General features: G+C 44.3%; 1 protein-coding gene across 1 annotated transcript; it reads right to left on the bottom strand.

Annotated features, from left to right (window-relative positions):
• Positions 1–10,644: 10,644 nt before the first annotated feature.
• On the bottom strand, positions 10,645–17,143 carry LOC109463541. Its single transcript, XM_019760383.1, has 3 exons — positions 16,484–17,143; positions 14,947–15,220; positions 10,645–10,748 (listed from the first exon to the last, which is right to left on the bottom strand). The coding sequence occupies exons 1-3, from the start codon at positions 17,141–17,143 to the stop codon at positions 10,645–10,647; spliced, it is 1,038 nt and encodes a 345-aa protein (XP_019615942.1).
• Positions 17,144–21,356: the final 4,213 nt, after the last annotated feature.

The following is a 21,356-nucleotide window of genomic DNA, read 5'->3' as shown; positions in this document are numbered from 1 at the left end:
GACTCAAGAATTATTTATTGATCATGCGCATTAAACTTAAAGTACAAGTTACTGAGTTGCGAATCAATGTACATTTCATTTTAAAAATCCAAAAGTTTATACTATTGAACATAATGTAATGAAGTTAAAGTACAGAATCATTAGGAAGTTAAAATACAGAATCATTAGGAAGTTGAAATACAGAATCATTAGGAAGTTGAAATACAGAATCATTAGGAAGACTACATAGACCACAATAATTGCACATACTAATACCTACACCACACCAGTTAAAAATTACGAGTACAGGAACGGTTAAAAGGTATGAGTAAACTCATGTGATATAAATATTCCTGATAAACAGATTGTCTGGTGTACATAACCAAACTACAACAATTAGTCTAAAATTCATGGTAATATGTAAGGACGCTAAGGCAGGGAGTAATTAGTGTTCGTCATTGTTCAGCAGATGACACATGTAGGGGATCGGTGAGTTTCTATAACGGGTCGTGCGACAGTACGGGGTGTTGAGTTTGTGCGAGTTTGTCTTCCCGTCACAGACAGTCTGGTTGGGGGTAGTCACTCTGGATTCAACAAGGATCAAACGCTCTACAGATGTGGACGTCGGTCTGATAATGATGTTAGATTCAAGGACCCCATTGATGATTCATGTGGCTCCCTTCGTGGAGACTAGCGTGCCTGAGCGTGGCCGCGTAGGTTTGGTAGTCCGTATGGCCCGCCGCCCTGGCCTTCTCCCCTAACCCCCTCAGTGCCGGTATCAGCAGTGCATGGTTAAGGTGAGATGGGGCTTTGGCTAGATTTAAGACTTGCTCCAACGCCTCCCTGACTCCTTCTGTACGGTGAGCGTTCTCCAGTGCCTCTAGTCGCTGTATCGAGGAGAATGAAAGAGAATTTCCATCACTCCAAGTCCAAGTCATGGCCCTACTCTCCGATACACTGTATGCTAAGATTGCCGTGTTATATAGCGTACCTGAGAGGCACTTCACCTTCCTTTCGAAGTTTAAGGCCCTGTCACAATTCTGTGAATCGTCTTGCGTATGAGTTCCGTACGAACATTTTTTTTTCATACGCAGCCGTACGCAAACTGCGCACTATATATGCATCTTAATCGTTTTGTGTAACCCCGTAAATAATTTCATCAGGTTGGAAGATACTTAGGGTATAGAATTTTCTTCTTACACAACCATAGAGTTTCTCACCTGCTTACGTTTCGATGTCTATCAGACACCTTCCTCAGAGCTTCTGACTGGAGTTCTGCAACTCGCCGCTATTTAACGCCAAAGTAGGTGGCGCTTTTGCGGCGAGAATGCAATCCCAAACGGGGGTTATAAATATATGTAATTAATGACATAATGACAAAATAGCAGTCCATTTTATACTTACACTTTCCAATGGCTGTGGTTTGTGGCGAATGAGCGGTCGCAAGAACGAGCATGAATTCAGGATCCACTCTTCCCTCTCCGTGAGGTCTCATCCCCACACTTCTTCCTGTCCAGCTTAATATACATTTTTGTCAAAAGGCATCATATCCACCAAGTCTACACTACTGCTTTACAACAAAGTCCGCAAATTGGTCCTGAGACGGTTTTCATATCCATCCTGATGTTGGGCTAGTGCACAATTTTTTTTCAAATCTACCCCTCCTTTTCTATGGATAACTCATTTTTCTTTGAATATATAACCTTGTCAATATCTGCTTTACAACAAAGTCCGCAAATTGGTCCTGGAAGTGTTTTCATATCACATCCGTCCTGGCGCCGGGCTAGCAACAACTTTTTTTAAAGAATCTACCCCTCACTGTATACAGATAACTCATTTTCCTTAAGTATATATCATTGTCAAAAGGCATCAAAACTACGAATTTTACACTGCTGCTTTTCAACAAAATCCATAAACCGGTCCTGAGATTGTCTTTAGATCCATCCTGGCGTTGGGCTAGCAACATTTGTTTTAAGAATCTACCTCTTCTAGCGGATCTACGGGGGCCTGGTCGGCCTCTTATCGCGAGGGGCACACCCGGGCGAAATGGTCGTACCCCTTGCAGATCCTGCACTGATTAGCTGCGCACGCCACCGAACCAAAAACTGGGTAAGGAGAAGACCGCTGCGACTGGAGAGGTGGGGACTGCCAGGAGCCCCTTCCTGCGCCTAGAGCTGCAGTGGACGACTGGTGGGCGCACCCTTTTCTCCACATTGCTACAGTCTCCGCGACGGCAGCCTGCTCTTTATCGCCGATAAAAGCGGTCACCAGCGACTGCAAATCCTCTCCTTGTCCTCCTATCTCCAGTTGCTGATCAAACACACTCGCCGCGTAAGACCACTTGGTAGCGTTTGTGTGTCCTGTCTTGACTACAGCCTCCGCCAACGCCCTCAGTAGCGCCGCCATGGTTGCAGCATCAAGGACTCTTGCATTAGCCACCCTTGTCTTGACCGCCCTAATGGCATATGCTAGCGCCTTAGCCTCCTTGATGTTGATGTGTAACACCCTTATCTTGTTCACCCCAGTAGTCGGAGTATGTGACCCACCTACTATCCGGCAAGTCTAGGACCACTCCCCATTTTAGGTCCGAAGCGTCCGAGGACATTGTAAGCGTAACATGCCTCTCATCCCGCCATGGCATACAACCTTCCCACTTACCCTGAAATCTCCACTCCTCAATCTCAGTAATTGCATCGCATGTGCGATCGCTCTATGTATGTGCTTGTCTAGCAAACAGCTTAGCTGCAGGTACCACTAATTGAAACGAAACACACTTAACTGCCCATTTCTGCAGTGTTTTGATGGAAACATGCTCTTGGGCCAGAACGTCTTCCAGTAGTCCGGTAAAGTTTTGCTTTTTATCTGCAAAAAACACACACTCATAACCCAAGTGTATGATATACTGTGGGGGATGACAACTGACTTCTTAAGACCCAGAAAGTAGCCTAACCTGATCAAGACCTGACATTATATGTAAATAGCAGCGTTAGCTGCATCAATACAACTATCTTTGTCGTTCTTTTTTACTATTATTTTACTTTTTATTATTTTTTATTCATTTTCACAGTAAACAAACATTCACACAAACTACATAAAGGCTAACATCTATTATTTACAATTACATCATGGTTAATCAATTAGACTCGTTGATATACCTCACGAGCTCCTGCCGAAACTTACACTTACTAGCAGCATGTCGGCGCCTTGGTGATCTACTGGGTGTCTTCCCTCGCAGTTTAACAATTTTGGGACGAAGTGAAATTGTCCCTGTAACACAGAAAAGGGTGTCTTACCACATGTGTATAATCTGCTAACCCACTCAAATTTCAATACAAGGTTCCTTTCATAATATCCCCTACACATTATGGCTACATTTGTATAGTTGAGGCAACATCTTTAGCAGCCATTAATTCCCTGTTTAAGTAATAGTTCCTTGGTTGGAGGTGCCGGGGTAGCCGCCAAAAGCACGTGGAGGTACAAACGTACGGTAGCGAAGTAAGCCTCTGTCCTGGCTGGTCTCCTGGGCTCCGAATGAGGAATCTCTTGTTTTGTTGTTCAACCCATGGAGTTAAAAGCTCATATGTCAACCGTAGTCTAAATACTATACATTTTGTCCTTTATTCAGACACACGTCACTAGTACCGGTAACCTGATACAGATTTACTGCATATGTCTAAATATCCTTTATCGCACGACCATTATGTTATCATTTATTCAAAAAATGAAGTCCACAAGTCACTCTGAAACCCAACCGTGTACTTTACTTTGACAAACACCATCACAATTTATCACATATGCACGCATGCATAACTCCATGCCCCTTGGGTTGACTACATCATTTTTGCTACATGCTCAATAAATAAATTCATCCAACATCATGGTTTTCCAAATGGTTAAGAGTACAAACATTCCTTCATCAACAAACTGAGCAATAATACCGCCTCTATCCAACAATAGTCCTTTATCCTATGCACTGATGTAACACATATTGTCATTAGCAATGGTGTAACACCAAAATAATCGTCAAAATTAAACGAAAACAACCAATGAGAAAACAACAAAATAAATATCTCAAGAACCACCAAACCGATCAACCACAAGGTTTAACATTACCATTAATCATTCCCTATCCACAAATCAGGCTTACACACTCTTTGTAATACGATTATCCATCATAAATTATGACGTTAACAAAAACTTGCCAGCGTTAACGGTATACAAAATAGTTTTCAATCCACGCAGTTACCGAAGGGCGCATTCCAAGTTCAAGAAGTCGTAAGATTGCAATGTTGTGGCTCACACGGTCAAAGGCCTTACTATAAATCCGTTAAAACAAGCGAACACAGTATTCCGGGTTTGCCTCCTATCGATGAATTGAGAAGTATATGTCAATATTCATACAATCTTATCATTTTCAATTCTTCATTCAAATCATTTTTTGCATTCTGGGCAGTCCCTAGCCCAGTGTCCTTTTCCGTTACAACTGAAACATTTATCCTCTGGGCGCGGCCCTCCTCTACCACGGCCTCTGCCACGGCGCGGTTGGTAGTATGGCTGTGGACGCTGGAACTGGGTAGTCCCCGTGTGGCGCCTTCCTCTATACGCGGAGGGCCCTGTATTCGACTTTGCATGCAACTTTGCAAAGGCAGCAATATCTTTAGAGATCTGTTTATCCAACTGTGACTAAAGTGCTTATAGCTATGCTGCCTTTGAGGTCTGTGCCACACACATTGTCTCATTTGTAAATAAGATACTAGTAATTATTTCTCTTAAATTATTTCACTATAATTGTTTCGCGTGCGGTGTAAGCTGCTCCGACATTAAGGTAAATTCCCGTGCCTTTTGATGATTCTCACTTCTGGCCTGCGTCACCAGCGTCTGGAGTAGTGACACTGCCCGTTGTGGATCAAACGCTGCCCACGCCCTTCGCACGTATTGGACAACTTCGTCCTGTAACTCCGCCGTGGTCCTCCCCTTCTGTATTCTGCTCACCGTCTCCTTCATCTCCTCTAATTCCTTCCTCAACGTCATCAACTCCTAATGCATGCGAAAAACAAAACACCAATCCTTCTTTACCATGTGCATTGACTTCGAGTACTTCGTCTCCCATATGCTCATCTTGAATTATACGCCCCGCGTGTTCCGATTCCAAAATCACATTTTTGCATTCGCCCCACTTCTAAACCGGCCATACACCACGCCCCGCATGCTCTCCATCATACACCCCGCATGAGTGTCAAATTATCATACGCCCCGCGTATAACACATGCCCCGCATGAGTGTCAAATTATCATACGCCCCGCGTCTGACTATAACACATGCCCCGCATGAGTGTCAAATTATCATACGCCCCGCGTGTAACACATGCCCCGCATGAGTGTCAAATTATCATACGCCCGCGTATAACACATGCCCCGCATGAGTGTCAAATTATCACTACGCCCGCGTATAACACATGTCTCGCATGCGTGTCAAATTCTCTCATACGCCCCGCGTATAACACATGCCCCGCATGAGTGTTAAATTATCATACGCCCCGCGTATAACACATGCCCCACATGAGTGTCAAATTACCATACGCCCCGCGTATAACACATGGCGGAAGTCTCTTGGGGTAACCGTGAGTATCGTGAGTGACGATGATGATCGAATCTTAGCCTTACGAATCAATAATGATGCGAGCTTTGAACTTCTTTTGTTTTGTGTGTATTTACCAGTAGAATCTACTTGTAACATGGATATTTTCATTGACAAATTAGGTAAAATCGAGTCTATAATACAGCAGACCAATGTGACTAATGTCTGTATCATGGGAGACTTTAATACGCGCCCAGACGGTATATTCTCCCCTCTGTTGCACAATTTTTGTCATGATAATAACTTCCATGTAAGCGACATCGACCTTCTCCCTGAGGATACTTTTACGTACCTTAGCGAAGCTCACGGGTCGACGTCGTGGCTTGATCATTGCGTCTGCTCCGATACCATGTCTGCGAGTATCTCAGAAATTTGTGTTCTGTATGATTTTGTCTCATCCGATCATTTTCCTCTCTGGGTTTCATTTGACCGGACATCGGTCCCTGTGTTTACAAACACAGCTGGTGACGGAATTCCACCGCCAAAGAGATTTAACTGGGAACGTGCATCCCCCTCTGACCTGGCACGGTATCAAATTTGTGCCGATGCCCTCTTATCTGAAATCCATTTGCCAAACAATGCTCTTTTGTGTCAAAATCCTAATTGTAAGAACAATGACCACAGAACTTCTCTTGATAACTTTACCTCTGCTATAGTCGGAGCTCTTAAAAAGTGCAGCTACGACATCCCTCCCCACAGGAAAATGTGGCACCTCCCACGCGATACCTGGTTGGAATTCCGTCGTCAAAGAGTACCATTCTGCTGCTCGAGATGCATTTTCTATGTGGCGAGAATTCAATCGACCGAGGCATGGGGCCATTTGGAACCTTATGAGATCAACTCGGGCAAAATTTAAACTTGCTTTAAGAGAGTGTCGACGCGCGGAGGCTCTACACAGGGCAGATGCGCTCGCCTCTGGTTTGCATAAAGGGGGTCAAGTAGGCTTCTGGTCTACGCTACGGTCTCAAAATGGCACCAAGCCTAACCTCCCCTGTAACATTGACGGCCACACTGGTACGGCTGATATCACTAGCATGTGGAGGCGTCACTACGACTCTCTGTTGAACTCTGTTGCTCCCAACGATTGTAAACAATCCGTAGATGACATAATTCACTCAGATATCAGCTATGACCCGGGAATGTCGGCACCCGCACCTGAGGTATTCGCAGCAATCAACAGGCTCCAGAACGGGAAGGCCTGTGATTCTGACGGTCTTTCAGCTGAGCATCTGAAGCATGCGGGACCTCGGCTTACGATTCTGCTCTCGCTTTTGTTTTCTGCTATGTTAGTGCACGGCCATGTCCCCCCGATCTTGTTAAGAGTAATTCTCATTCCGATAATCAAGAAACAAAACCTGAATCCTTCACTTAAGAATAATTATCGCCCCATTGCAATCTCCAGCCCCATTTTCAAATTATTTGAATCCCTTCTCCTCAGTCGCCTGGAGAAGCACTTATTATCTCCGGCGAATCAATTCGGTTTTAAAAAACACCATGGGACAGACATGTGTATTTTCGCACTCAAAGAGATAATCTCTTACTTCAAAAGCCGAGGTTCTTCTGTATTTGTTTGCTTTCTTGACGCCTCTAAGGCATTTGACCGAGTTAATCATTTTACTCTGTATAAGAAATTACTTGATAGAAATGTACCCGTCTATTTAGTACGTATTATAGTTTACTGGTTTCAAATGTTATCCCTCAGGGTGCGTTGGGGATCTTCCGTTCCGGATAGCTTTTGCTTCGGCAACGGTGTTCCCCAGGGGAGTCTACTTTCCCCTCTACTATTTAATGCATACGTTACGAGCCTTACCGTTAAGTTAAACGCTGCCAATGTGGGTTGCTTTATTGGCAGAGTCCCTGTAAATCACCTTTTGTATGCCGACGACTTTTGCCTGATATGTCCCTCGGCGAAGGCGCTACAGAAACTTATTCATGTATGTGAGACTTTTGGTGCCGAAAATGATATGACCTTCTGTGACAGGAAGACGAACTGTATGTTTTTCCCCTGTCACCGAAGCCGCTTGCCTACATGTAGTACGCCACCATCTGTGAAACTGTACGGCACACCACTGCCCTATGTGCTTTCGGTCACTTACCTTGGCTACCAAATTACACCGGACCTTTCCGACGACGATTCCATCCGTAATCAAACCCGCCAGCTGTACACAAAAGCGAACTCTTTAATCCGAACTTTCGGCAACTGTTCCGCTGAAGTTAAGCGTATACTCTTTGTAGCACATTGTTCCCCCATGTACTGCGTACAACTATGGAACAATCATAGCGCAGGTGTGTTGCAGAGGCTGCGGGTTGCTTACCATGATGCTTTCAAAATCATTATGTCTCAGCCTCGCTTCACCAGTAACAGCTTGTTCTTTGCCCAGTTGGGTGTCGACACCTTCGACGCCAGGAGGCGAAAGCTGACGCACTCTTTTGCGGCTCGCCTCCTGACGTCCGGTAACGGCATCATCAGTTTGCTCTTACGCTCTGATGCCTTCCCCAGAAGTCAGTTCTGGCGTAGGTACTGCCAGCTGGTATGCAGACCTTAAATAGGCCCCGTTTCTTTTATCCCAGACACCGTATTTTTAAATTTATGTATTTTGTGTTGTCAACGTTGTATATGGGCTTTGCCTGAGTCAAACAATAAATAAATAAACATGCCCCGCATTTGGTCAGATAAATGGCCATTGACAGAAATTTTGCAATATAAGGGGGCACACCCCAGTTTATTTTGGGTCTCAATTCGATTCTGCATACCCTCAACTCTAGCGACCGTCTCTTTCAGGAAATACCTCTTAAGCCAAAACACTCTGTTTTTAAATGAAGGATATCCCTCTAGCTACGAGAACAATAGAATTTCAATTTCTTTCCCCTCTCACATTTTAGTAAATTTTAGGGGGAAAAAGAATTTTTTGATGAAAAATGATGCCAAAAATTGGCCATTTTCACGTGGAATGAAACCCATCACCCAGATTTTAGCCACCGATATGACTTATATGGTCGGAAAGAGAAAACCCTTATGTATTATTAAGAAAAGTATAAAGAAAATCCTAACACTGAGATTATCACAATAGCGCGTCGCGCGAGGCATAGCTACAGCACCCCCAGAACGCATACAAGGCAAAACTAGGTCAAACCGAAGCACCGCGCTCAGGGCGGAAGGACACCCGGAAGTAAGCCTCGGGCCCGAAATCAATTTTCACCCAAAACACGCCACTTCTTACACTTTCCAGCCATGTTAGTAGTTAATCCCATTTTGCAGCAGATTATGAGAAATGTAAACTCAAACATGAACCACCGGAACCCCTTCGTCACTTTTTTTCCGGGCACTACAGTGGACCCCTGTCGCGGAAGAATTGGTGTGTGCACCGTTAAAGCATTATTGTCAGCAATTTTCCTTCCTGATACCGAACAAGTTTGATCCTTATGTATTACATATTTCAAAACATGTTTTAAACGATTAGTCAATGCCTTTGAGAGAATTTTATAATCTACATTTAACAATGAGATAGGTCTTTTATTCCTGACTTCTAAATGGTCTGCAGGCTTAGTAATCAACGTTGTTACACCTCCACTTTGAGATGTTGACAATAGCCTCTTTTCCAACCCTTCATTTAGAACCTGGGCAGGATGTTCACCTATTTTAGGCCACTAATTAATGTAGAATTGTGTAGACAATCCATCTTCCCCTGGAGTCTTATTATTTCTTAAACCCTTCAAGACATTTAAATACTCTTTACTAGCAAGTGATTCCATTATTTCGGTGGGTAACATATTATCAATTTGATCCAAAAGTTTGTCTTGACATTCGAATATTCCATGTTCATTATTTCCTCAGAAAATAAAGCAGTATAAAATTCTTTGAACACACCCAAGACCTCTTCTTGGGTTTTCACTATGTTACCATCTTTCTTTTTTATTTGTTCTATTACTTTCTTTTTACCTCTTTTAATTTTCTTATTTAGAAAGAAAGCAGTTGGTTTCTCCCCCCTTTTCTATCCATTGGATTCTTGACCTTATTCTGACCCCGTCTTATTCTTTTTTTAGTACATGTATGTTCATCTTTTTCTTGGCTCGTGCCAAATCCATCGTGGCCGTTGTTGGTGCCAATGATGCATTGGGCATCGCTAAACTAAGTGTAAGGTCTTCAATTTGTTTTGTTAAGTCATCCTTCAGTTGCCTTCTTTCTTGTGCTATTCTACAAGAGTGTTTAATGATCAGTCTCTTATATTTCAGTTTGATTATATCCCACCATTCTCTTTCATTTACAAAGTATGGTTTTAAAAGGCACCAAAATTGAAATGCTTCTTCATACTCGTGTCGGCAAGTACGATCATCAAGAATGGAGACGTTCATTCTCCAAATACATACTGTTGACATAAGGATTCAATTTCCTCTTTACCTATAGCACCCGTCAAAGGATTCCCTCCTGATTTATCGAAAGTCTGGTTTTCAACAAAGTTGAAGTCACCACATATTATTAAGTCGGAGCCGTTACTACCGGTACCGTGCAGATATAAGTGCAGATATACAGGAAGTTCTTTCCGTTCCGCTCCTCGAACGGGTGCATTTTATATTTTGTTGCACTGTTTAAACCTTTTCCTTCCCTTAATAATGGTGCAAGTTATTATCCTTCCATTCTGGTCCTTACCAACACAATCATAGTGCCATTCTGTATTGGGCGAAAGTAACACACCGACACCAGCGCACCAACTAGACTTTCCTGGATTCCAAATTGCGCTCCCCCCCCCCCACTGTGTGGTCCATTTTTGTTGTTCAATACTACTATCAACATGGCATTCCTGTAAACAAATTATAACTGCCTCCTGATCTTTCATATACCTGAATATTCCTTTTCTTATGGTGTCATCTCTTATTCCATTGACATTTAAAGTAATGATTTGTCTTGGTAGTCCTTCGCGAGTCGCCGAAGATGACGGTCAGTATGCTCAATCACGGGGGATGAGACCTCATGTGGCTTCTTAGTCCGAAGCCTGAGGCACAGAGCCGTCCACACTTTGTGATCTTGCGTCAGAACTGCTGACGTTCCTGCGTTGTGCCGTCTGACTCTTGCAGCATGAAGACGCTGCCTCCTATCCTCCTCAAAGGCTGCAGTAGCTCGAGAGATGATCGCCCTTCAGGCCGTAAAGTCATAAGAAAACTACAAAGAAGTAAGGTGAGACTACATCGAAGTAGCCTTTCCTGATTAAAGAAACCAACGAGGAAGAAGGTTTAGATGAACCACGCCTTTGGTGTAACAAAACCTGCAGAACTGATGCTACCTTTTGCCAGAACACTGATGTGCTCCCTGTCTTCGTTGGTCTACCGTTCTTCTTCCCCTCCCTCACACACACCATCCTATCTGTACTTGTATCTGTGTAGCCAGTATAACCACCCTTTGCTGACCTCTAATCCTGCAAGTCGTGTACGCAGGACTTCTTTTGGATGCTGAATACATATATGAGAAGCCCACTCCGAGGGGGACTTGCTTAGGTGAGTACAAGTTGATGATAAGCACATCAGAGCGATTTGTTTATTCTTGTGATGGGCTTTAATATGATTAGAGTATTTTTTGAACAAACATTGGAAGTCTCTGGTATTACATGGTTTTTCGTCACATTTAATTGCGACTTCGTTCTTGACCAGTCTACTCTTTGAGAGTTTGTTCTTTTGCATTATTTATCAAAGCAATTTTGTCTGCTTTTCTGGGCATGTTGAATGGCTTCTTCCCCAGAATCAGTGGCAGAGCAAGTTCTTGGTATGAACCTTTTATTCCGCATCTCAGATAGCGCTTAAACGTCTGGCGCTAGAACGGCGCTTTTCCTATGATATATCGATAAGTTAATAGATTTTCGTGTTGCCATGTCAACGGGTTTGTGACAGGCGGTTTTTAGACAATTTTGGTTTAAACATTAAAATTTTCTGGGTTTTGTATTTAATTACACTTCCTTTCTAACATTAATTATGATTAATGACTGCCCAGAGACAACTGGGCAGCCATTGTGGTTCGGGTGGCAGAGGAAGAGTGGCACCCGACTTAAGTCAAGTAAGTAAGTCATATATTATTTTAGAATTAGATATTCATTATTTATGCTCATTTGATGACGAAATCATAGGTCTAGTGTAAGAGAGATGTTTGATGTGCCATAATCTAGCACAGTAAAATGGATAAACCTAATGATAATTTGATGAGGAGCCGCATGCCCTTTTCCCGCCGTATTCGGCCGATTTAATTCTGCGCAATTCAACGTACAGCGTAATTAGCGCATTTTGCGTAGAGCATAATTTGCCGTTTTAATTCTATGTACAATTAAAACGTTTATTTCAGTTTGAGTCCGCGATTCGGATCGGCCTTGTTTTTTTATGGAATGTTTCGCATTGTGAATTTTTAAAGAAATATTCGTGGAGGGTTGATGTGTAGTATATAAGGTATGCTCGACAATGCTGTATAGAACGGTGCTTTGTAAAACCCCTAAGAAGCCTCCAGGCTTTGGTAAGCTCCACCGAATATCTCCATCCAGACAGAATGTATCCATTTGCCGCCATAAAGTAGTGCGCGACAAACAGGACACGTTTGTAGTAACAAATATGTCAAATATGTAGTTAATTTGACAATTAACACATACTGGTATGAAGACTCTAAGGTTTGGGCTGACAGAGGATATTTTTGCGCTTTATTTGTTACGATGTGACCTTCCAGATGTCGGAGCGGATGGATATTACATGTATTGGTATGCTGTGATCGTCTGCAGAGTGTAGCGTCAGTGCAGGGCGGCCTTTGTGAGGTGAGGTTGGATTTGCTTGTCTTTGTTTCTCTGAGGATTTTTTTTGTCGAAAACATGCAGTTGTCGTACAGAATAGCTACTTCAGAGTGTGTTTAGGCTTGTAGTTGTTACTATTGAGGGCCGTCTTTCTCGTAAGGGTCATTTTTGGCGTTCAGATCGAGGGATAATTCGTGGCGTGGTAAACGCATGTACTGGAAATGAAAGCCATAGTTTTTATCGAAATTCTCGCTAATTTATGCTTGCAAAGTAGCCTTTGTTGCTTTCTGTACTGGGCAATGTGCCTGTAATGTATTTATGGAATATTTTAGTGCGCGTACACGCCAGTTTGTACTGCATTTGGTTGTGTTCTTTGTGTTTACTGAATCAATGAATTATTCATAGTGAACACAAACAACCAGGGAAGTAACGTGTACAGCTTGGCCGCCAATATGCACAGATTTCTATATGGATTAAATTCGTCGTTATAATGAGATTGAAAATAAACCTGTGTAATGGACATAAGCCTGGGTGCGAAACCCATAACACACTGAACACAAAGTATCTCACTCTCAGTGAGCCCAGAATCCAGCTACTAGTTAATCGGACATTTGCATTCTGATATATGCTGCCTATTGTTAATATACTAGCTAGACCACAAGGGGTCTGTAGGACAGCTGCTTTACACTTCAACAGTGTGGAGGTTTTTTAGATTCAACAAGCATGTACTGGAGTTCTATCAGAATGTATTGTACTGAATGTAGTATGTGTACATCTCGCTACTAGGTACTATGCACATGGTTAAATATGCCTTCTTTCACATGTTGATGTAATTTGCATGTAAAATACATTTCCGTACAAGATTATTTCTTATTTTGTATAGGTCATCCCAGAGAGGATTGGCAAGACAGACGTGTCAGCCAGGAACATGGGTCTGGTGGTACCTGAACTGAAGTCTTCATCAGGATAAACATTTCAGCAGCCAGAAACACTTATAGAAAACACAGTCTGTCCTTGAAAATAGAATTGGGAATGGCACAACATCCAGCTTACTCGGGGTGTGTTAGTTACGTAGGTTATCTTTGAAAGCTGTCAAGCCTCTTGGAAACCCAGACTTCGGGGACTGTGCCTCTGGCTCAGTGGAGGCTTGTTCAGCTTAGTTAGGTGGGTTTGTTGGATGTTAGTGCCTCAATTCAATTTTCAGGTTTGCCTTTGTCCCGTAGCCTTTCCTGTATAAAAACGGTGTGGGCCGCTGTTGACCTCCACCACGTCTCCCTCCTCGAACCCAAAGTGCTGGATGAATCCTCTGATGTAATCCTCACCCGCTGGTGTAACACACAACGTGATGTGCCTTCTGCCCGCCATCTTCCCTTAAAAGGCACACTATGAATGATTGACATAAGTTACATTTAAGTTACTTTCCATTCAATTAGTTGCCATTTAAGACTGTCAGTTTGTTAACTCTTGGTTGGGTTTAGCGGTCGTGTACATAATGCAAGTAGGCCAGGCGTTATCCAAATGGACACTACGTTTGTTCTGGCATTAATAGCCAACAAATACAAAAGTACAAAACATAGGTAGGATTCAATGTGTTACAGTGGATTTTCGTTACGTTTCCATTAATACAACGACATACTGGCTAGCTCCTTTCCCCACATGTGTCCAATAGTGTTTTCTGTTTCTCACAAGGCGTGAGGACTCCCATTACAGTACATGACTTCATTCATGTTGGTGTACCCATCACCGACAGACATAAAGCCCCAAAAAGCCTGAATATTGGTCTCGTGTCGCATCCTCTGACTTGGCCCCTTGATCTTTGGCTGCAAAGCCGCCAGGATTTTTTCTTCTCAAGCACTGCACTGATAGCAATTTGCAAGCAATGTGCTGGCAAAGCCCATCCTTTCTTTCACACATTTCAGCATTGGGATGCCTTTGGGCCTGCTAGGGCAATGCCTGGCAGTGGTATGGCTCATTTATGCACTGAACAAGTCCTGGTTAACAATTGTGTTTCCTTTTACGCTCTGCAAGACATATCTTTCTTTCCGTCGGACCAACCTTCTTTTTTTCACATTCGCCTTTGATGATGCTAGTATCTTTGGTGGTGTAGGAAACGGCTACATTAATTTACTGCCTATTAGTGACCGACGACATCGAAACTAAACATTCATTTTTGAATCCCTGTCTAGTCTAAGGCACTAGAGTTTGAGGACTAGGCTAGCAATAGATAAGACAACAGTTTTGGGTATCAAACGCTTGGTGTTTATTTACGCAAAGAAACAAAAGTTCTCACACACACACGAGTCAACTACTATGCACATAAACTGTAAAGCTAGAGTTATCTACACATTTAGTTTCAGTACAATGGTTTCACTTAATGTATTTTTTACACTTCGAAGCTATAAACATGATAAGACGAAGTAAAGGCACTTGAACGTTACTTTACATCATGAATACGTACGATCAAAGATATTTAACCTAGGGTAGAATACAGCCCAGATACATCGAAGTCGGGTTGATGGAAAAGCATGGGTGGGTAGTGGTGGTACTGGAGTCCCGCCGAGCGGCATAGTACCGGTGGTTAGTGGCGGTGCCGACGTCTTAAGTGCCCGCAAAGCTGGCTCCATGTCTCGTACCTCCTTGGCCTTCTCCATGGCCGCCGCTAAGGCCTTGTGCTGCTCCTGGAGCGTTTCGAGGTCATGTTCTGTCTGTTCTGCCGTCTCTGTCGACTCTATCGTCGTTGGTGGCGGGGGCCCCGTGCAGTATTTTGACGTGACTTCGCCTGGATGATCCCGTGCGAGCAGTCCGCAACCTTTACATTTCCGATTCAACTTGCGTTTCTTCAGGGGCTGCATGACAGTGCAAGTTATATTGTCATATAGTTATAGAAAATGACCCTGGTTTTTCTTACTGTTATTGTTTCACGTAGTGTAGAGGTATGTTTTATACGCAGACGTTCAACTTTCCTTACGACGTCAGCGGTCATCTCAGAACAGCTTTCACAGATCCGGTGGGCAAACCACCCCGGCATTCGCCGCCTGCACCAAAGGCACTGTTCATCCTTTTCAGCGCGAAGCTAGTTGGGTTTTACAGATAACACACAACGGTCACATTTTTCAACGTGTATAGAACACAATATCCGGCATTGTGTTAGACACCTACGACAAAACCTCTCTACACAGTAACACGACTCCGCGACCTTCTTATTACATGCCATGACTGACACACTGCTCCACACCCATGCGTTTACACTTTTTTATATCCAGGCACACGCACTCTTTTATATTCAGACACGCCACCGTATTCACCCATTCAATCACATCCATTCATCATTCAAAACACTGCGGCGGACACAGGTCAATTTTCAATCCTCTCTCCTACATTCATGGTGCAGGGACCTTTATTGACAATAATCATCATCATCATCTTCATTAATAGAAAATGTTTATTACAAATTCTTACCCCGAGGACAGGAACAAGAGAAACGTGTTTAAAACAGATAACAGATAGGTTATACAAAGAACTACATGTACTAAGAAATTACTAATACAAAATATTAGGTTTGACTTTTTTGAAGACAACTATAGGTAGATTTAGAAGTCAATACGTTCAATTACATGCCAATCGATTGGCGATTTTCCTGCAGACATGTTGCCCAAGATCCAATCAACGGTTGACTTTCGTTGCTCCAGCACTTCCCAGTTTTTTAACGATAGGGAAATACCCTTCACTGTACGACGCAGATTACTCCCGTCGCTAGCACTACCCCCCGCAGCCTGACCACCACCCTCATACTGATACAGGGTTCCTATGCTAGGCTGCCCCTGCACCAACTCAACGACTACATAACGCATGGAGCCTAGCGAAAACATGCGCGGTTTCAGTGTTGTAGTTGCAGGTAGACCTGGGAAGCACATATCAATAATTGAACCATACACTGCCGAGTTCTTTAGAGCGTCCCATTGAGTCGTCGTTAGACTAAGGCCGCGTTTTCCGGGCCTCAGAGTGGTGCGGTCCGTCACCGATGTGTAAAAGTGACGGACCGATATCAGCGGGCGATTATTGAAGAACCCGACCGTCAGGAATATATCATCCTGCAGAGGTAGTCTCACCTCTTCGGAGTTTGCCCCAGTGGTGGTGTAGAACCCCCCTTTGTACGGGGTGGGGTTCTTCTCCTTCATGGCGTCGGCGGATGGCGTCTGGTTCACAGCGACGGGCTGGCTCGCAGGGACGGGCTGACACGCAGGGACGGGCTGGCTCGCAGGGACGGGCTGGCTCGCAGAGACGGAGTGGCTCGCAGAGACGGAGTGACTCGTAGAGACGGGTTGGCTGACAAGTTGCTGACCGACGCCGGTGAGTTGATTGGCGTCGAACGTCGGTCCCAGACCGTACGCCCCAACCGTGCTAACCGTGGTCGGCATGAATATTGGGACTGGGCGACCGTACGGCTGCTGCTGCTGTGGCGGGTGCTGTTGCGACGGTGGCTGCGGCGGTTGCAACCCTCCGTCCGACGGGGGCGCGACGGGGCCCGGCAGACACGATGAGGTGATGTCAAACATCGCTTGCTCCTCTTCAATATCCTCCAATAGCTTTATGAAGTCGTTCGACTCCATCGTGCTGGTTAGAAGGCTTGGTTCCAGTGCTTCTACGGGGATGGGCTGGGGGTCCACCCCCATGTCCAACTTTCGCCGTGCCTTGTTATCCCCCTGCCGCTTCTTTGACGTAGACTTACGCTTGGGTGGACATGGCTTGCATGCGTTCGACGATGCCATGTTGTCGTAAGTTGTTGTAGGTTGTCGCAGGTTCTCGTTCCTCAATAGGGAATGCTCTCCCCCTGTTTCCAATGCCAACTTATACCAGTTTTTGACCACCGCCCATTTACTGTCTTCCAATCTTCATAAAACACGTCATCTACTCTATATGCATCACCAATCAATACATCAGACCCCTAAAACGTACCACCGACCCAAACCTTCCAACGAATCAGATACTACAGGTGTCGACTTTTAACCCCACCTATCACTTTGATAAATCTTTATGCTGACGTCTTGCAATCCTACCAAGACGACAGACGGTGTCTTGGTAGGATTGGGAAGAACATTCACTATCCCGAGAATCTATGTCCGGGGCAAAGTTTCATCCACGTCCGCCGACGAAGGATGTTCTATCTTCTGTATAGGGAACAAATGCCTTATTTCCGTTGGCGGGCTGATCAGTAAGCAGGGTCCCTGCTCAAGTTGGTAGTATAAACTGTATAATTTACAGCACAGAGCTAGAGGCCAGTTATAAGTAGATGGGTAAAATATACGATATATCAACCTTGCAAGTTGGCTCTTCTTTGTGCTGAATTTGGTCCCATTATGGCCTTTTTCCTGTCTACATTGTTGAGAACAGCAAACAGATCCCTGTTTTCGTACTCCATGACCTGTGCAGATTCAGGTTGAGACATATATGGTTTGTGCTTGTTTCTGTTTTATGTTCATTGGAAGGTGATAAAAGATAAGGCAACGCAGACACCAGCACACCTGATGTCCACTTGCGGCCTCTGCCGCTCCTCTGGCCGCCATGATGGAACCTCCTGTTCTGTGTGTGGTTTTTCTAAGATGGAGATAGCATTATTAGTATCTTACCTCAAGTTTGTTTTTACAAAAAGTCATATATTACTTTTTTTTTTTCAAAGCTGCTGACAATGGTTAAAGCACATCGTTAGAATGAGTACCTTTATGTGATTTACGTATGTGACAAGTTACATCTGTATTCTTACTACTTTCAATGTAATATATTATGCATGCCTGCTCAACACTTTCACACGACAGACCATTGATATAGTTGTACTTCTTGAGAAACTGCGGCACATGGTACACCATGGCATGGATTTAAGGGGTGACATGCTGAAAATAAGGAAAGAAAAGTATTTATAACACATTCACTGACCTCTCAGTGTCAGTCGTGTCAGGGCCAGCGACAACCACCTTGTCCGCCGTCGCAGGGTGTTGTGCTCACCGCTTCCTAAACATCTCATTTTTGGTCGCAAAAAATCTACGGTTTCCTCCTCTCCAGGAATTAAGTCATCTATTGGTAGCCTGCATCCTCCATCATACTCATTCGCTCCTCCAAGGCTTCCTTGCCTACGTCCTTTAGGATGTTGTCTCAGCCTGTGCTAGGCGGTATGCTTCGTCGATGGCCATCACCCCTCCCCTGCTCTTGTCGATCTTGTTACGCGTGACCTCGATCGTCTGGCCAATGCACTTAAACACGAAGACCCCCCCCCTCAGCACAATGGTTGGCAGGGTCTTGGACACAACACTGATCTTGTGAAGGAATCCTGTATTGAAAAAAAAAAGAATTAAGGTAAATGACACAAGCGCCACTACTGTATAGCCTTGTAGACACATCACAAATTGTCTAGTGCAGATGTTTTCCTAACAGCGCAAGTAAAATATTATATTATTAAGGGATCAACGGCAAACAGTCAATTATGGTACCAGAAATGTGCAAGTCACAAGATACATTTATCATATAGCCAAATGCACGCCCCCTCTGCACGTCAACATCAAGAATGTCGAGGAGAACTCCTCAAGAGTCATGGCGTGGACCAGGTCCTTAAGACAACAAATGATATACTAGTAAGACAATTTATCAGATATTTAAGTAATGACAGAAAGGCCCTGTGGACAACAACAAATGATAAAAGACAATGGATGATCCAAAAGTAATGACAGAAACAATGTCCAAGCAACGGTATTCAGAATGAATACTAGTATGTATACAGATTATGTTCAATGTTTTTTTTTTTTTAAACCTGTTTGAGGATGACCTGAAATGAACTGAATTACCTGCAATCTCTCGGTCCTCCTTTCCCTGATATCCATCAAGTCCTGCTCCGTCGTCGCCGTGGGGGAAGTTGGACAGTCACTTCCCGCTGCTGGAAGCCTTTCCCGAACAGGGGGTGGCACCTGAAGGCCAGCCCTCTCAACATTATGCCTTGCAAATGCCCTGCCTCAAAGAGAAACTATGTGAGAACACAGAGCCAACCAACCATATAATGTCTTCGGAAGAACTGTCTTTTTCACGTCAGCGGCAAATTTTTCTCTTGTTCTTTTTGATGATAAACATCCAATTAGCACCTTACTGGGAAAAGTAACGGCATTGAAACGTGACCTTAGACTCCGTAACCCACAACACTTCCTGTCTGACAGTACACATTCCTGAGGATTCTGTCTCATCATGGAAGGTCATGTGTGAGGCTTACTATGGAGTTAAAGGCACTGACAGAGGAACCAACGGTGTCCAGTTTAGTACTACGTTCACCGACGCCGATCTACGGCTTGGAACCGAGATCGGTTCCCTGCACATCACTATCTACGACACATGCAAGCTTCTCATACAGGGCACGGGCTACATCTTATGGCTAGTTTCCCACTACAACATACTGCAAGATATGGTCTTGTCAGACATTGCTGAAAAGTGCGACTACCAAGAGAAAGTCATCACGAACAAAACCGACCGCCCCCAGATCGTACTGTGTGAAGAAACAGTCACAAAATGTGTCGTGTGTAACAAGCAGGAAGTGGAAGGTGATGAATTCGTGGGTTGTAGTGACTGTAGCAGTTGGACCCACTTTGAATGTACTGGTCTTGACAGTGCCACCCAATCTCTCTTGAGAGACACTGAGGAAATGTACCATTGTATAAATTGTCATGTCCCAAGAGCCAAATCGTCAGTCAACCCTTCACATGAAAACAAAATGTCCGACACAACAGTAGTGAAAGCAACCGGCATCTCAAAAACTGACAACTTGTCTAATGCAAATGCTGACAACACCACGGAGACAAAAGGCGCACGCAGGGCCGCTGCCATTGAGTCAGAAGGTGACACCTCCCTGTCAGATTCCCCCGCGAAGTGCGAAGCATTACAAAGGGCCCTGATGGAATTTGAATCAACCCTGGCCAATACAAAGATCCATGCTAACAAGTTTGAGGCACATGTGTCAAGCCAAATGGAAATCATAATGAAGAAGCTTGATTCTGTCAACTCTGCCCCAAAGAAGGACGACGCTGAGCTGCGAAACCTCCGGGAAGAAAACGCAAGACTACGCAGAAGAGTTCAAGTCCTAGAAGAGTCAATTGCTTCTCTACAAAGCACCTCTGTGACCATGCAGAAAGACCTGCGCGACATTAGACAGTCACAAGATGTGCTCAAAGTAAAAGTGTCAAACGTCAGAGAAGACATTAGGTGCGTCAGAGACGACAAACAATCCCCGAAGGTCCAACGGGAAGAGAAGAGAAGTGCAACTGAGACGACAGAAACCCTCCCCAAATACACACTTCCAACGGCTAACCGTTTTGATGCCCTTACACCAGAGCCAACTGGTGATGACCAAGTGTCTACTGGGGAAAGGGAAGATTTAGCAAGTGAATCAACCCAGAAGCAAAAGCGAGTTGTGCTCATAGGAGACTCAAACGCACATAAACTCAAACCTCACCTGCTGTGTCCCACCGCAGACATCCCCATGCCGTACTGGTCTCCGAACCTATTCACAGCACCAACAGTCATGGAAACTATCTCTAAGGAAGACATCACGCCAAACACCGTGATTCTACACATGGGCACCAACGACGTTATCGCAAAGTCAAGTGAAACTGTCATCTCCGAGATAGAACTGGTAGTGAGCACCACAAGGTCACTATTCCCAGAAGCCGAGATCGTGATCTCCGCTGTGCCCCCGAGAAGGGACTCGAACTATCGACCCAACCTGAATAAGGACACCACAGCAATAAACAAGCATGTAGAAGGCATGTGTAAGTCCAACGATTCACTTGTTTTCGTGAACCATCCACAGATGTGGTCTGATGGCGAATACAACCCCAACATGTTTGAAAGAGACGGATATCATCTGAACAGTGATGGAGTTAGAATCCTGGCATTCAACCTGAAAAGGCAGGCAACAAGCGCCCTGGGTCTTACATCGAACAAGAACCACGC

Source organism: Branchiostoma belcheri, unplaced genomic scaffold (assembly GCF_001625305.1).
Source record: "Branchiostoma belcheri isolate BF01 breed outbred unplaced genomic scaffold, Haploidv18h27 scaffold128, whole genome shotgun sequence".
Taxonomy (NCBI): domain Eukaryota; kingdom Metazoa; phylum Chordata; class Leptocardii; order Amphioxiformes; family Branchiostomatidae; genus Branchiostoma; species Branchiostoma belcheri.
The sequence above is the reverse complement of the archived record's forward strand: the minus strand, read 5'-3'. Positions and strand labels throughout refer to the sequence as shown.

Excerpts from the sequence above, each read along its gene's own strand:
- LOC109463541 (XM_019760383.1), bottom strand. The coding sequence starts at position 17,143 with ATGGCATCGTCGAACGCATGCAAGCCATGTCCACCCAAGCGTAAGTCT. Across the intron at positions 15,221-16,483 it reads CTGGGGCAAACTCCGAAGAG|CCCCTGAAGAAACGCAAGTT; the intron begins GTGAGACTACCT and ends ACTGTCATGCAG. Across the intron at positions 10,749-14,946 it reads GGCACCGCCACTAACCACCG|GGCGATCATCTCTCGAGCTA; the intron begins GTACTATGCCGC and ends TACGGCCTGAAG.